The sequence below is a fragment of the Equus quagga genome, chromosome 1 (genome assembly GCF_021613505.1).
Source record: "Equus quagga isolate Etosha38 chromosome 1, UCLA_HA_Equagga_1.0, whole genome shotgun sequence".
Taxonomy (NCBI): Eukaryota; Metazoa; Chordata; class Mammalia; order Perissodactyla; family Equidae; genus Equus; species Equus quagga.
The window spans coordinates 179,290,790-179,306,925 of NC_060267.1; the positions used below are offsets into that span (position 1 = coordinate 179,290,790).

Genomic DNA, 16,136 nt, shown 5'->3' on the forward strand with positions numbered 1-16,136 from the left:
CATGTGGCTTTGAACTGGAGCCGCTTGCATTTCCTGCAGAGAGCGCCGCAAATCCCACTTGATAACTTCTACAACCCACAACTTTTTTTTTTTTTCTCACATTCACTCTTACCCTGTATATTTGGACGCGTTTCCTAAAAATACCCTCTTGTCAACGTCCCCCTTGGATTTTCCACGGACTGGAGAGGAGAAGACTGACTTTTCTTTTTTGAAGAATTTTTTTCCCCTCTCCCCCGCCCAACGGCTACCCTCCCCCCGCAGGTCCCTCCCTTGTTTTTTTGAAAGGCAGGCGAGGTGGGTTCGATATTTGTTCTCCCTAGTGAGAGTACTACAGCCTCCAGAGCAAACTTCTCCTCGCAGATCAGGTTTTTACAACTGCAGTGGAGGCAGGATCCAACTTTCCCTTGTATGCGGCAGACAAGATTCTGAGTGGCGCGGATATGTCTTTTTTGAACAAAGTGTATAATAGGTTTTTGAAAACCCACCCCTCAAGCCCCAGCCCTTACCCTTCATCCCCATCCTGATTTCACTCAAAGTTGGCGGGTAAGGCTGGGCTGCTCCACTCAGACTTGTTGCTGGGGACAGAACATTTGATGTTTTTTCTTTCTCAAATTTCTATTTCCCAGTACAACAAGCGCAAATTCTCGGCCAGGTCCCTTCAGATACCGGGAAACCATCCCAGATACACAAGCCGAGTTCTGAGCTGGGGAGAGCCCAGGGAAACGGCAGCTCAGCTCGCCAACCCCAAGCGAGAATCTAGCCGATGAAAAGACCAGAAAACCAGAAAGGCGAGGAGCGGCCGCCGCTGACCCTGCCTTCCTCCAGCCTGTGCAGCCGGCGCGGGCGACCGGGCAAAAAAATATTCATTTTCATTTTCCTCTCTCCCGGGCACTGGTGAGTTTCCTAACGGGGCCGCCTGTGAAAGGATGAGTTGAGGTTTCTTTGTCTGAGAAAAGAGTTTAGGGCTCTGATTCAGCTGCAAAGAAGCCAAATGAAGTTAGAAACAAAGGGCAAATTGAAAGATTCCGACTCTTGGCTTTTTGTGTTTTCCTTACTAGAAAATAATTAGACCTAATGAATATGCAGACGCTTCAGCTAAACCCTCGGCCCCGGGCTTCTGGGTTTTAAACAGAGCTGCGGAGAAATGCAACCTTCATTCCCCAAGCCCCCCTCCCCCGCATCCGAGTGCATTTTTTGAAATGCATAAATGTTGCTTGCCTTAATTGATTGAGTCACAGGGATTTTTTTCCTGCTTTTAAGTGCCATACTCCTCTACCTTTCAACAATCATTTTAATATATAGTCAATGGCTCTTTGTGGACGGGACAAAAAGCAACTACGCGCAGTTGTTGAATAGACTTTGCGCTGGGCAAAGACAGGTTAATGGAGGGCCGCATCGCGAAAACAAGCGAGTGTTGTATGTTTGCACTGAATCCAAATGTCTGCATTTTCCTAACTAAATCAAAGGGAGTGTTATTTCTTTTTCTGCTCACTCATCTGAAGGTAAGTAAATTTTCTCTGGCGATCAAAAGCCTGGTCGGCAACAAAGACCGCGCCCGCTTTTTCCACCGTCCTGGTGTGGCGAGTTGCGGAATTTCAATGACGGTGACAAGGGTGACTGATTTGTGAACTAGAAAAGGTTTGAATGTCACAAAATTTACATTGGTCCTATCTTTCGGGGATTTAAATACCAAAAAAGTATTCGGGGATTTCTAGGGAGCTTTGGGCAGTCCTGAGGAACAATGGCGCGTTGGGAAATTTACAGTTTTACCTGAATGAAAGGGGCCCGGGTTGGGAACAGGAGTGCAGAGGAAGGGGGTTAGCGGGGGCAGATGAGGGAGGGGGACTAGGGAAAAGGGAAAAAAGAGAAGAATAACACGGGAGAAGAAAAAAGAAAAATCGGCAACAGTGTTTCCAATTTGCCATTAAAAAAACAAACCTCAATAACCTAGGAAGTTAAGAGCTCTCATCCGTCTGTGCCCATTTGGGAGGGGAGAGCAGGAAGCATGATTGATTTGTTAAAAGTGAGAAAATCGAGGCAACCGGTTATCCTGAGAAATCACATTTCTTGTAAAGAGAGATTGGCGTGCCCGTGTGCTCCCAAGATCCTAAATTATAAACAGGAGGACAAGGCAAGAGGGAAGCAAACTTCAAAAGGAGCAAATAACAAAAGCCTCCTTTGCTGCCCTGGAAAGGGGGGAGATGGGGGAAGAAAGAAAAGAAAGTTGCTGAATCGGGACATTCTGGAAGTGCCTTAGCTGTATTTGCCAGCCCCATCCCCGCCTCCTGCTCTCGGAGATGCCCGAAGTCGCTAAATGCTCAGCTAAGAGCAGGTCTGAAGAAGTACAAGATAGAGAAAGAGATAGAGACAGAGATGGAGACAGAGACAGAGACGGAGACAGAGATAAAGATAGAGATAGAGACGGAGGTGGAGGTGGAGGTGGACGTGGACAGGGAGAGGGAGAGGAGAGGCAGAGGGAGATGGGATGGAGAGAGAGAAGGATAAGGAGCGGGATGAGAGAGGGAGAATGTATATGACTGTGAGAAGGAAAAGAAATCGTGGCAAAACATTTTTTCCATGAGAAGAGGGAAAAAATTTGGCTAAAAAAAAAAAAAGTTGCTACTCCTGGCAGCCCTGTTTGTCAAAAGGGGATGTCAAGCGCTTTACAATACCTGGGATTGATGAGGCGGGCGGGCCAATGAGCGGCGCGCGGCGCCTCGGCGCGCCCTCCGTTGGCGCGGCGGCTGCCGGCGGGGGGAGTGCGGGTACACCAATGGGCGCCCGCGTCAGCAGCACGTGACGCCTCCCCCTGCTCCCATTCATCAAGGGGGGGACGGTGTCGTCCTTTCAATTCATTTATCTGCAGGAATGATTGCTGCTATCAGTCTCGCGCTCACCGCCCGGCTGAGGAGGTGAAAGTTTCTCCCCAGGAAGATAAACCGCAAAAGACAATATTGTGCATGATTTGCGCCTTTTCTTTGGCTTTTTCTTTCTTTCTTTTTTTCTCCCCCCCCTTTTTTTTTTTTTTTTGCAAAAAGCAGAGGGGGAAAAAAGGAGACTGAAGGAGCGAGGAGGCGAGCCTGAGAGAAAGGAGAGAGAGAGAAAAGAAAGGGCGAGGGGCTAGTGGAGAAGTGAGGAGGGGCGTACGGCGCGAGGCGGAGAGAGGGCGAGCAGTCGCGGCTCCGGCGCTCACATTCCTCTATGCTACAAATCCGGGAGGAAGTTTTTCTGGGGGGCTGAGATGCTCCATGCCTTTCCCTGGGCAGTCCTGACGCGGAGTCCTCTCGGCAGAGACTGAGCGGCGAGGAAGTGCGAGCCGGGCCGGCGGGGTCTGCTGGGCGGGCGCCGGAGCCCGCCTTGCTCGCGGCCCGCAGCTGTCCGGCTTCCCCGCGCTTGGCCGGGCGGGCGCCCCAGTGCGCCGCGCCGCTGCCTGCGGGCTAGGACTTCGCGAGGTGGGTCGACTCCTCCTCCCTCCTCTTCTTCTTCCTCCTCTTCCTCCGCCTCCCGTTCCTCCTCCTCCTCCTCCTGATTTTCCCTCCTCGGCGGGCGAGGGTGGGGGGGGCGGGGGAGGCCGGGGCTCGCCCCGAGCAGCCACGATGCTCCTGGACGCCGGCCCCCAGTACCCCGCGATCGGCGTGACCACCTTTGGCGCGTCCCGCCACCACTCGGCGGGCGACGTGGCCGAGCGCGACGTGGGCCTGGGCATCAACCCGTTCGCCGACGGCATGGGTGCCTTCAAGCTCAACCCCAGCTCGCACGAGCTGGCCTCGGCCGGCCAGACGGCCTTCACGTCGCAGGCGCCCGGCTACGCGGCTGCTGCGGCCCTGGGCCACCACCATCACCCGGGCCACGTCGGCTCCTATTCGAGTGCAGCCTTCAACTCCACGCGGGACTTTCTGTTCCGCAACCGGGGCTTTGGTGACGCGGCGGCGGCGGCCAGCGCACAGCACAGCCTGTTCGCCGCTTCGGCCGGGGGCTTCGGGGGCCCACACGGTCACACGGACGCCGCGGGCCACCTCCTCTTCCCTGGCCTTCACGAGCAGGCGGCGGGCCACGCGTCGCCCAACGTGGTCAACGGGCAGATGAGGCTTGGCTTCTCGGGGGACATGTACCCGCGGCCCGAGCAGTACGGCCAGGTGACCAGCCCGCGTTCGGAGCACTATGCCGCGCCGCAGCTGCACGGCTATGGGCCCATGAACGTGAACATGGCCGCGCATCACGGCGCCGGCGCCTTCTTCCGTTACATGCGCCAGCCCATCAAGCAGGAGCTCATCTGCAAGTGGATCGAGCCGGAGCAGCTGGCCAACCCCAAAAAGTCGTGCAACAAAACTTTCAGCACCATGCACGAGCTGGTCACGCACGTCACCGTGGAGCACGTCGGCGGACCCGAGCAGAGTAACCACATCTGCTTCTGGGAGGAATGTCCGCGCGAGGGCAAGCCCTTCAAAGCCAAATACAAACTGGTCAACCACATCCGCGTGCACACGGGCGAGAAGCCCTTTCCCTGCCCCTTCCCCGGCTGCGGCAAGGTCTTCGCGCGTTCCGAGAACTTAAAGATCCACAAAAGGACGCACACAGGTAGGGAACCGCTGTTCTTGACCCCTTGCCCCATCCTGGGCCTGGGACCCGAAATCCGAAAGTCACGGCCCGGAGCGCGCAAACCCGGCCTTGGTTGGGTCTGCGCGTCAGCTTCAGCCGGCAGGCAGTGAAAGTGGGCGCTGGTTTCTAGTTTGAGGCTTGAAATTATGAAAAAGTATAGAGAGGCTCGGACGAGAAGGCTGTAGGGCTATAGACCTTAAAATGGGGACTGAAAAAAGGCCGGCGGAGCAGAGAGACAAACCCGGGTTTGCGGAGCCGGTGATGCGCGCGAAGCCGGGAGAGGCGGCCGGCTCCCGGCGGCGGCGGCGGAGGCCCCGGCAGTTCCAGCTGCAGACACATCTAAACGTTTGCTTCCGGCCAACATCCCTCACTGCGCGCTTTAGTGAGGACTTTGCCAAAGGGAGGAACTGAGGAAATGGGAGGAGATCGGAAGAAGGGGCGCAGAAAGAAACAAAACCAGAAAAAGACAGGAAGGCGGGGTGGGGTGGTGAAAGCAAGTAAGCCGGGCCTGAGGAGGCTTTCGGAGGCTTATGCATATTTAAAGAGCCCAGTTTTAGTAGTGACTTGTTTTTGCGTAGTCTTGAGGAGTCGGGAGAGTCGGTGGAAGACAGTGAAGTCCTTTTTGTCAATTAAATTCTGAGACGTGTTTTCCAAATAACCGAATACCCTGCGTTGGCCTTTAAAAATAAAGAGACCGGTCAGGAACAGTTAAAAAAAAGTTCGCGCCCAGCTCAGGACTGTAGTCTGGGTCGGGCAGGCCATCCTGGGCCGCTTGCTCCGACAAGGCCCGAAATCCGGTCCGCTTCCCTACTCTGGCGTGCCGGGGGCGTTTCTGAGAACCGCGTTTGGAACTCGGGGTTTAACGCCAGGAGTGAAGGAAGCGTTTGCGGCGCCGAGCTCTCGGCCCAGGTTACCTTATAAAATGTGAGTGTGTGTAGAGGGTGGGGGTGGGGGGAGGCGACGAAGGGGATGCGGAGCGTCGGGGAGGGGGGAGGGGGAGGAGAGAGGAGCAAAACAGCAGGAGAAGCAGCCCGCAATGTGAAAATTAGAAACCAAGGGCTAGGTAGACGCCGCTCCAAGTCGTCTCTCCAGCCCCGGGCAGAAAAAGCAGAGGCCAGACCTGCTGCTACTCTGGGATCTAAAAAACTACCACTGATACTAATAATAATGTAATAAAACCTGGATCTAATTGGATTAGGAGTTAAAATAGTTCAGATATTTATAATTCCACTGCAGATACATGACTCTATCGAATACCCGGGTTTTTGAGCCTGCAAAGCGCTAACCCTGGGCCGCTGCCATTTTTATTTTAATTTTTTTCCACTTGTGTAAATTTTAAAAATCAGCCACGGGGTTTGTCTGATGGGACCTCTCGCTTTCTCGCCTTTCGCACCAGGGGAGAAGCCTTTCAAGTGTGAGTTCGAGGGCTGCGACCGACGCTTTGCCAACAGCAGCGACCGCAAGAAGCACATGCACGTGCACACGAGCGACAAGCCCTATCTTTGCAAGATGTGCGACAAGTCCTACACGCACCCCAGCTCGCTGCGCAAACACATGAAGGTAATCGCCGCGCTGTCGCCGCCCGCCTTGGCGCCGGGAGCCCGCTGCGCTCTGCGGCCGGGGCCGGGCGGTGGCGGGTGCCGGCGGAGGCGGAGAGGCGGCGGGTCGGCGCTGGCGAGCGGGCCGGGGGGAGAGGGCGGGGCGCAAAAGGGGACGCGGCCGCCGGCCGTTCTGAGTCTGCTGTTTGATGGTAAAAGTCCAGCCAAGCGAGCGCCGGAGCCGCGGCCCGACCGAGCGCGCCCGGCTGGGGAGCGTCCAGGCGCCGCCATTGTGCGGGCCGCGTCGGGAGGCGGAGCGGGGCTCGCGCGCGCGCTGCCCGGGCCCTGAGCCGACGCCCCGAGGGCCGCCCCGCCTCGGCCCAGACTGCAGCCTGCGCGGCCCGCGCCCTTCCCTCGAGGGGCGACTTCGGCGCCGCCCCTCCCGGGAGCACGGCCGCGGCGGGGCCGGCCGGCCGCTCGGGCCTCCGTGCGCGGGGCCTCCGCGCCCCCGGCGGCGCCGCCCGGCCCTCTCGCCCGTAAAAACGCCGCTCTATTCCCGCAGGTCCACGAATCCTCGTCGCAGGGCTCGCAGCCTTCGCCGGCCGCCAGCTCGGGCTACGAGTCGTCCACGCCGCCCACCATCGTGTCTCCGTCCACCGACAACCCGACCAGCAGCTCCCTGTCGCCGTCCTCCTCCGCGGTGCACCACACGGCCGGCCACGGCGCGCTCTCCTCCAACTTTAACGAATGGTACGTGTAAGTGGGAGCCGGCGCCGAACAAAGCCCTATTTAAGAGACTGCACGCGCGCGCACAGACCGTGCCCCGCGCCCCGGGGCCGCAGCAGTCCCGGCCCCCGCGATCCTAGTTTTTTTAAACCTGCCAATAGACCCAGAACCGAGTAAGAGAGAGCAAGCACCAGACCTTGACATTTTCTTCCTTTTTTCTTTCTTTTCTTTTTTTGGCAAAGGCTTGGTAGCCAAGGGGCGGGAGGGGGTCGAGGAGAAGGCGGCCGCCAGCCTCGAGGGCCGGTTTCTCGTCGGAATCGGAACGGGCGCTCTGGGCTTCGGCTTTTTGTGGTTTTTTTTTCTCTTGCTTTGCATTCTTGTAAATACAGAATTATTAGCTTAAAACTGTACTGTTGGATTCTGTAAATAGTTCTATCTCGGTTGGAGCGGGCGGGTGGGATGGTGGCGTTGTGGTCTTTGCATTGGGGGAGGGGGGAGAGGGAGGGGGGGGGGGGGGGGGGGGGGGGGTGGGCGGCCGAAAGCCAACTGTTTGTACTGAATGGCAAGAATGTTCTAGTAAATGTGTACCAAAATGTGAATTACTTTGTACGATTACAGTCTCCACGTCGACCTAACAGAATATTATTGGTATTAATGTGCTTTTTTTGTATAAAGTGCAAACATTTCGTCCCAAAGTCTAAGTACTTTAGTGCGGTAAAATGTCGTTTCACGTCCTGTCAAGAATTCGTATAGTACGAGCCTGGATCTGCGTGTCAAACTGTTCCATTTGTTTATGTAAAGTGATATTAAAAAAAGATATAAACTATAACTGTCCGTTGCTTTTGGCAAAAGATACAACCACATAATGTATATAATTCCTAGTTTCCATATTTATCCGCATGTAAAGGGCCGGTTTATTCATGTTACAGCTATTCAATATTTATGGCTAGAAGAACTCGTATGTACACTTTAGTTTCCAGAATTGTTTGGTAACCTTTCGTACCTTATTAAAGATTCTTAAATCTCAGTGATTGTGGTAGGAATTTCTTCTTCACCCCCAGCAACCTGCTGCCTCTTCTGCCAGCCTTAGTGGGTCTCGGGAAAGCCTTTCCAGACTCCCTCGCCTTCCCTTTCTGTCATCGCAGGTCGTATAAACGTGATAAATGAACGCTGCCCTGCTGGCTCTCTGAGAGGGTGTAATTAGTATTTATATCAAAATTTATGAAACAAATTTTCGGCCGCAGTATAATTTAAATGACCTTTGCAGACGTAGAATAACAACCATAAAAATAACAGAAATAGATTGCACAGGAGACATCAATATTAATGGAGGCGAATTGTCAGAAGCTCAGGGGCTCGCTCTGCAGCGTTGCAAATGAACTTGCAGCCGAGGGTGCCGCTGCCCCCCAAATTAAATTGCCCGGGCTGAAACCGAGTTGCAGATTTACAATATCATATTTTAAATTGCTGTCTTCAATTAAACCATTTATGGCCATAACTAATTTTCAGGATGTCGATGCATGCTTTTCCAGGCCTGCCTTCTTTGTACGAAAGTAAATGTCCATAAAGCGTTTTACTTATATTTCTTCAAACGTGATGCTAATTTAAATTAATTACTTCCTGTGATATGTTATTATTCCTATAATTTTGCCACTGTTATTAGTTCTCTCAGAAATACATCTAGGGAAGAGAATTATTTTATGTAATTTGATTATCTTTCTATCTCTTTTATTTATTTCTCATTTACTTAAGAAATCCGTTCCATTGGCTGGCGTTGATACAGTAAATTTGTAAATGAGGAGACAATGTAAAAAATCTAAATTACTTGTGCTTAATGACTGTAGCAGAACGCCTTTTCTCTAAATCAGATTGTCTTTCTTGCAGTTTAGTTTGATAGATTTGCAAGCTATGTTGCTCCCTCGAAGTTAGCTGCGCTGGTAGGAACGCGCGCTTCTTTGTCTCTGGTTGTAGCTTGCATGATCGCCCCATTAAGCAGACAACGTAGCCGGAGATCACAAATCAGGGCCTTGGCTGGAGCTGCAGGCTTAGGGAGGTGTCAGAGCAGGAGGCAGACACTGACCTCGCTGTGGGCAAGGAGGAACCCGACCTGCTTCTTTAACATAGTATGTGTGTTTGGGAAGTCACAGGCCATATTGATTCTGAGAAGGAAAACAAGAGGGAAAGCCCCTCAAAAGTATGAGAATCCCTTATAATAGTCACCTCTAGTTTACAGTGACATTAGTTTTTTAGAGTATACAGTTGATCAATTACAAGACCAAAATGTGAAATTCTCTTTGCAAGTTCTTTGTTGACTTGTCCTTTCATGTCTTGCTATTTGTATTTGTCGCTTTTAGTCAACAAAGTTGTCCTGGCTAAGGAGGGATTTGCTGCACATCAAAAGCTGGGATGGTAGTGTTTAACTTTTTTAAAATGTTATTGTGATTTTAAGAGTAAATATAGACCTTTCATGAAAAGAGCGCCACCTTGCAATGTTTGGGGAGATTTAAGGAAGTTGAACGCCTAAAAATTTATGAGACCAAAAGCTGGCCCCAGTTGGTTTTGGAGGTTTGAAATTGGTGAACAGTGTCATATTTGAAGTGACTCTGGACATTAGGCTTAATAATTAGCAAAAATAGAAAGAGGAATAAAGATAGCTCATCTCTCTAGGAAAGAAAGATAAACACCTCAGTTAATAATCCTTCCCCTTTCCACTAGAGATCAGAATGTCTGGGAGCCTGATATGAGTATGATAATGATAATCATCATAATAATAGCAACAGTACTTTTGTAACTTTGTTAGTGCATTTAGAAAGATAGTAAATGAGTGCATTTTTTCTTTGGCCATTCCTAAAAGCAGTTTACTTCAAATTTGAAATTATAAATGTCTTATTATTTATGTACCTGGTGTCTTTTTTTACTTTAATATCAAAGTATGCTTATTAAATATCATACTATGACATATGATTTATGTAAGATATTTTAAAGGTAAATTTTAGGGGTAAATATTTACTTCAAAACTACTTCATGTTAGAATTTTTTTAGACTTTGATGACCAGATAATTTTTTAAAAAATCATTTGAGGAGTGCTGTGTGTGTTTGTGAATAATCTCACTCACAGAAAAGGAACTGTTATAGTAGAAGCAAATATTTATGCCAATCTCCCTTATGCATTCTCTTCTCCAACACCCACCACAAGGAAAAAGTCATTAATGACGTAGGTTGCCTAAAATAATGCTTCAAACTTCAATGTAGTCTATTATGTTCTGGTACCTTTAATGTCTGCTTCTTGAGATGTATTCTTCATACTTTTCTTCATGGGCTATTAGGTTTTGAAATACATGAATGTGAACAGCGAAATACATTGTTAGACCCTATTTAGCAGGAGCTGAAGATGCTGCAAATGGCTGGTTTCTGTCTGTAGCTGTGGATTTTGATTTAGGCAGAAAGGCGTCCTGGTTCGTATTTTGACTGCATTGTAGTCTGGTTACTATCAAATGATTAGAATAGCTAACAAGTTATTAAAAAGTTATATTGTGTCCACAAAAAAATGCCTGAGTACAAGCAATCATGTTTGGGAAATGAAGAGAAATGAGTTGTGATATGTGTGTGTGTACATTTATACAGTAAGCATATAAATATACAAGCATCATTTTATGGGGGCTAAGTAATTTTCAAACATTTCAAATCCTTTGTTTTCTTCTTCAAAAGCTACCCCCAACTGCTTTAAGCATTTGCAGCTGATGATTTTGATTTTTTAAAGTCAAGCATTCAAGTTAACCTTTAGGAAGCAAACCACCTCCAAAAGAAAGATGTAACCTTTCAATTGCCCCATATGCTTATCATTTTTTTTTCTTTGGCTGACAATGAAATAGCACTAACCTTCTTTGCTGATGGGCCTGGCATTTAGATGTTTTTATTTGTTGATTGTGAAGTTTTCTCAGAACTTTTAAAGGGCTGGCAACAGAACTACACCTCCAAATACCTTATCCAGCCTCAAAACCTTCCAGACGGCCCCTTTTTGAGCCAAGATGTACCCGGTGTCTTGGATCCCTTGTGAATCAGTGCTGGTCGAGTTGGTACCTGAACATACTGCTTTCCAGGAAGCAGCTTGGAGAATGCTCTGGTCCTTAAACAGCAGCATCAGTTTAAGATGAATTGGAGAGTAACTCTATGTGGTCTGGCAAACTCAAAATGAGGGCACTGAGCTTGTGCCTTTGATTATTTGTGAACTAGGTATGAAGCCATCAGATTTTAGACATTGCTAACTTACGTTTCTTTCTTTCCAACTCAAAATACTAATTACAAATTTATCTTCTCCTCTCTAGGTACAGAGTTCTCACCTCCTCCTAGCACCAAGTGTAGTTCTTAGAACTATGTGTTCATATTGGGGAGGGGAAAGGTGTTGTTTTCACAGAGATGGTCACAGTTGATATCACTCTCTGGTTTTAGAATTCTTGAAAATAGAGTGGCATTGGAAAGATTTATCCTATCCATGCCAGTCAAGCCACTAAAGGTTCACATTACCCATGGTACTCTCTTTTTCAGCTCTTTTATCATCCCCTTCATCATCAGTAATATGTGCCCATTTAAACTGGTTGAATATAGAAAGTAAGGCTTTATGGGGATAACTATACAATAATCTATTTTTTTCAAATGATAATCACTAGTTTGGGGCAAGAAATAAGAAAAATGTTAATAACTTCCTATAACATGTCACATTTGAGCCTTTCCCTCAAAGTTTATTGCAAATATAATGGCATAATATACACAAAATATGGGCAATGTTCTCCATTAATCTATGCAAGGCTGGCTCACACCACAGTCTCTCCCTGAGCAAGAGGAAACATGATCAGGCCAAACCAGGGGCTATTTTTACCATGCAAGCTGAACTCTGGCTTTGGTTCCTGACGTTTATATCCACTTTAGAGCAAGGAGCTAAAAACAGTATGAAGTTTCCAATTGATACTATACTGGAGGTGGGTTTTTCAAGAATAGGAAATTGGATTTAGCTATCTAGTATGGAAATTACATTGTTTGGCAGTGAAGATGCTAGAGATTTGTGACTGTCAACTGTCCACTATTTTGCTGCCTCTGATGGTTGCGGGGCATCTCTGTAAGTATATGCAGGAGAATTCAGGGGTTGTGAAATTTACACAGTGATATTTTCACCTACGGCATACACAAGAATCAACTATTAAGCCGAGATATAAACGTACGGGAATCTTATCTTTAGAAAAACCCCAGATGTTCGAAGACGAGCGACCTTAGCAAACCTTAAGGAAAAAAAGATCATTTTGCATCTGTCTTTTGTGCAACCATTCCCATTAAGCTACAGAAAACATAAAGACGTAAATGGGTGAGAGAAACTCACATCCTGATTCCTTTAAAAAAATTTTTCTACCTATCCGGGAAATTTCTAGCCGCTGGCAAAGAAAACTGAAAGTTGTGGAGGAAGGTAAAACCAGGAGAAAGGGTAGGGGTAGCTGAGTCTGTGCGTCAGGGGAGATTTTTGTCCCGGAGAATTTCTTGAAAATATGTAAACACAGGCTTTGGGAGGGGGGGTGTGGGGGTAACAGCGAGGCTTCCCCACAGCACCTCCGCAGATAGCCCGGCGGTCTGCGTTGGAGGGGCCCCTTGCGCCACCCTGCCGCTCCGCGGGGCGCTTTCCAAGTCACTGCCGCGGGCTGGGGCTGCGTCTGGGAGGGCAGTGCGCATGCGCGGCCCAAGGCCCGCGGATCCACGTGCTGATGAATATGCATGAGGCGCCCCCGCCCACGCGGGCTGCAGAGGGAAGCGCTCGGAGGCTCTGGCCTGTGAAAGCCTCTGGCCCGGCTGCCAAAATTGTGCGGCGAGGAAGCTGCACGTGTTTGTTTTCAAACCGCGCTGGTTTAAGTGAGCTCACAAAGCCAGGCAGACAGCAAGGCTGGAGCAACCTGCGGCCGCCGCCATCGAACCGCGAGCCCAGCGGCCCGGCCAGTCTCCCCCAAGGGTCGCGGGCTGCGACGTGCGCGAGCCCCAGTGGACCCCGAGCCGTGTGCCCTGACCATTCCTCCCGCTCCTGTTCCCTCCCAAGCCGGGAGCTGATGCCCTGGCCGCTCTCCTATCCCTTAGCTCCTTGGAGCAGACCTCCGCTCACCTGGCACCTAGACAGAGCCCAAGCATGGGGGCGAGGTGGGGGGCACTGGGGTTTTCCTAGCGCCCACCCTCTTACTTTGCCCAGATCCAGGCCTGAGTGTCGGCCTGTCTTTGTCTCTCTCTCTTCCCCCCGCTTTTCCTTTCTGTCTCATGGCTCCACTTCGTCTCTCTGGCTGCGCCCCAGCCTCGACCGCCCCGTTTGGGGGACTAGCAGCCACTTGCTTGAATGGCTGCTCTAGAGTTTTCACTCGACTCTTCCCAAGTAATACTCGTCGGCTCACATGTCTACGAGCTGGTATAGTCCTGTTAAGTTCAAAGGTGCTTACGTGGTACAAACGTGACTGGTGGAGGAACTGCCCCGGCCCAGAGACCTGGAAGGTGTAGGGTTTGGTGAGAGAAAGGGGAAGTTTAGGCCCTGGGTTATTGCTTTCCTTCCTGGTGACATTCTTGGGGTTCTCCACGCTGCATGATATTTTGTGGCCAATGTACTGACATTTCCAGAACAAGTGCATAACCTGTTTGGTGGAGTGACCAACATTTGTAAACAAAGGGAGAGGGTGGTGGGGGGTGTCGGGGTCACTCTATTCTCAGGCCAACATCTATAGAGTTAGGCCTTTGGGTGTTTTAGTCACAGTCCTAGGTCCCATGACATCAGAAAATGGCTGCAGACAGGTTCCAATCCTCCTCTAGACTTCACTTTCAACTGAACGGGTAAACTGATTGCATGGCGCCCACCCCTCTCGCTTCCCCGACTGCCAACAAGAGAGGCCTTGGGTCACTCCCCAGTCCGCACTGCAGTCGAACTCAGAGCCAGCTTCACCCCTGCCAGTTCTGAGATCTGGGGGTCACAGTATCATGTCACCTGACAGCCACCATTCGTCAAGTCTTCGGCTTTGACCCTGAAGGTGTGGCAGAGGGGTTTTGGAAACGTTCCTTCCAGGCCAAGACCTTTCCTCCCTCCCAGCTTCCTTCGAGGGAGGATGACCCTCCGCCGAGGCTGGGAGAAGCCCCTCGTCCCTCCCGGGGACTTGGCGGAAAGGGGCTGGAGCACCAGGATTTTCTTGTCTGAGGCCCCCGAGGCCAGAGCTCCCGGAGTCCAGTCAGGGGCGCAGACCCCCTTGATCCACTGAACTCTCGCCGCAAGGGCCACCCCACTGGAACCCCTTCGCGATTTGGGTCCTTTTGTTTGAATATATTGGCGGGGGAAGCGATGTAGACTTCACGGACTCCATGCTAATGATGAAGACCTGTGTCGGGCTCGCTCTGAGCCGAAAGCTCAAACCCAGCGTGGGTTCCTGCGTTCGTCCCCCAAAGGCCAAGGCCTAGAGAACCCTTTTCATTTGGCGAGGGGCTGGAGGGAAGGGAGGGGCGAGGGCGGGAGCGGCCCGGGGTCTGCAAGCCCGCGGCCCGGCGCGGCGGATGGCCCGGCTCCTCAGCTGGACTGCCAGCGTCCGTGCGGACGACGCGGTCGCCGTCGCCGGGCCGGAGAGTGGGGACGCCCCTTCCCCGCTCCCCAGCGTCCCCGGGGTCGAAGCCAGAGCCCCGGAGACCCGGAGGCTCCTGCTTGATGGCGGCGAGGCAGGCTCTGGGGCCTCCCCGGGCCAGGCCGTTTGGTCTGCGGAGGCGACTGCGCGGGGCGCGGGCCCGGGCCACGGGAAGAGGGACCCCAAACCGGACAGGCGCTTTCCTTTCCCTACTCGCGCCTAGTTCCTGCCCACACTGCCCATCTCCGGTGGGACTGCCTGCCTGCCCGGCCTCTCTCTGCTGCCAGCCTTGCCCGAAATGTAGACCCCAGACCTGGTAAGTCGCGTTCTTCCCCCACCCCGCCTCGCCACCTTCCCAGCTGACTCGGCCCGCGACTTCGTGCGCGCGCGTGGCCAGAGGCGCGCGCCAAGAAGTTGGCTGATTTGGAGCAGCCGCGCCAATCCGGCCTCTGCGGCTGGAGGACCTCAAGATAGTCAGAAGCGTCGCGGGGCTCCCCAGTGAGGCGGGAGCGAAAAGGGTCCAGCCTCGCTGTCCTGGATCCTCTTTGTCCCTGTGGACACCGGAGTTGCCTTTTAAGAATAAGCTTTCTGCTGGTCCCTACTGTGTGTGTGTGTGTGTGTGTGTGTGTGTGTGTGTGTGTGTTGGGGGAGGTAGTGGGGTAGTGGGGGAGGGGAATTGCCCCTTTCTGCCCCTTTCCGTAAGCAGTTTCTAATCCCTAAGGTGTCCAACAAAGTTTACTCAAGGTTTCCATTTGAATGCTGTGAAATTATTATTATTATTACTGTTTTAAGTGAAGATTTCTAAGAGTCACAGCTTCTCAAATATACGTGTCTCTTGAGGATATTTCGACAATTACCTTGTCCACTAACTCTACTCCCTTCCCATTGGAAAAAAATAAACTTAATTTTTCAGTAGTTGCCTTAGGACACGTCGTTTACATGTCACTAATGTGAAGAAAGAAGGAAAGAAAGAAAAACGACCTTGGCGGTTCTCGTTGGAGCTCCGTGTGCCGTATTATCGCAATGGGAGAGGGGGCTCTGGGGGAGGGGAGCAGGGCGCAGGAGAGAGCTCTGGGGCCGCGCTGCCCTGTTGCACGGGCCTGACCTTTGGCTGACACGGCCACAGAGCAGGCCGTTCGTTAACGAGGATTTGATACATTAGACATTCGAGCTGGGCGTGTAAACCCACACTCTGAATCCAGATTTCGCTCAAATTAGTGTAGGAGGAAATGATCTTTTTAAGTCCTGAGGCTTAACCAAGTGTCAGGAGGGCCGATCGCCGCCTGAAAAGGGCAGCGAAGGACACCGGGTAAAAGGCACATTCCTAGCTCCTTACCAAACCAACAAAATAAAACCAAAAACCTTCTTGGAATAATTCCTGAAATGCTCCAGGTCGCCACTTCGAGGCAATGCTTAAAAATGAAGCCACTCACCTTGTTCTAATGAATTCGGCTGTGTTAAATCCTAACACCAGGCGAGGCCGTGAAGGCAGTGTCATAGTTAGGGCAATCATTTCTTTTTTGAGATCCGTGTATATAGACTTCTGTTTTACTCGGTGGAGGTACTAGAGTGTGACAATCTAAATCCACCAGGCAGTGAGGCACATATGGAGGGGAGAGTCAGAGATTTTAAAGTCCTTTAAAAGTGGATGCGT

General features: G+C 51.2%; 1 protein-coding gene across 1 annotated transcript; it reads left to right on the forward strand.

Annotated features, from left to right (window-relative positions):
* Positions 1-3,583: 3,583 nt before the first annotated feature.
* On the forward strand, positions 3,584-7,298 carry ZIC1 (Zic family member 1). Its single transcript, XM_046682093.1, has 3 exons — positions 3,584-4,578; positions 5,996-6,159; positions 6,700-7,298. The coding sequence occupies exons 1-3, from the start codon at positions 3,597-3,599 to the stop codon at positions 6,895-6,897; spliced, it is 1,344 nt and encodes a 447-aa protein (XP_046538049.1). The 5' UTR covers positions 3,584-3,596; the 3' UTR covers positions 6,898-7,298.
* The last annotated feature ends 8,838 nt before the right edge of the window (positions 7,299-16,136 follow it).

Excerpts from the sequence above, each read along its gene's own strand:
- ZIC1 (XM_046682093.1), top strand. The coding sequence starts at position 3,597 with ATGCTCCTGGACGCCGGCCCCCAGTACCCCGCGATCGGCGTGACCACC. Across the intron at positions 4,579-5,995 it reads CCACAAAAGGACGCACACAG|GGGAGAAGCCTTTCAAGTGT; the intron begins GTAGGGAACCGC and ends CTTTCGCACCAG. Across the intron at positions 6,160-6,699 it reads CGCTGCGCAAACACATGAAG|GTCCACGAATCCTCGTCGCA; the intron begins GTAATCGCCGCG and ends CTATTCCCGCAG.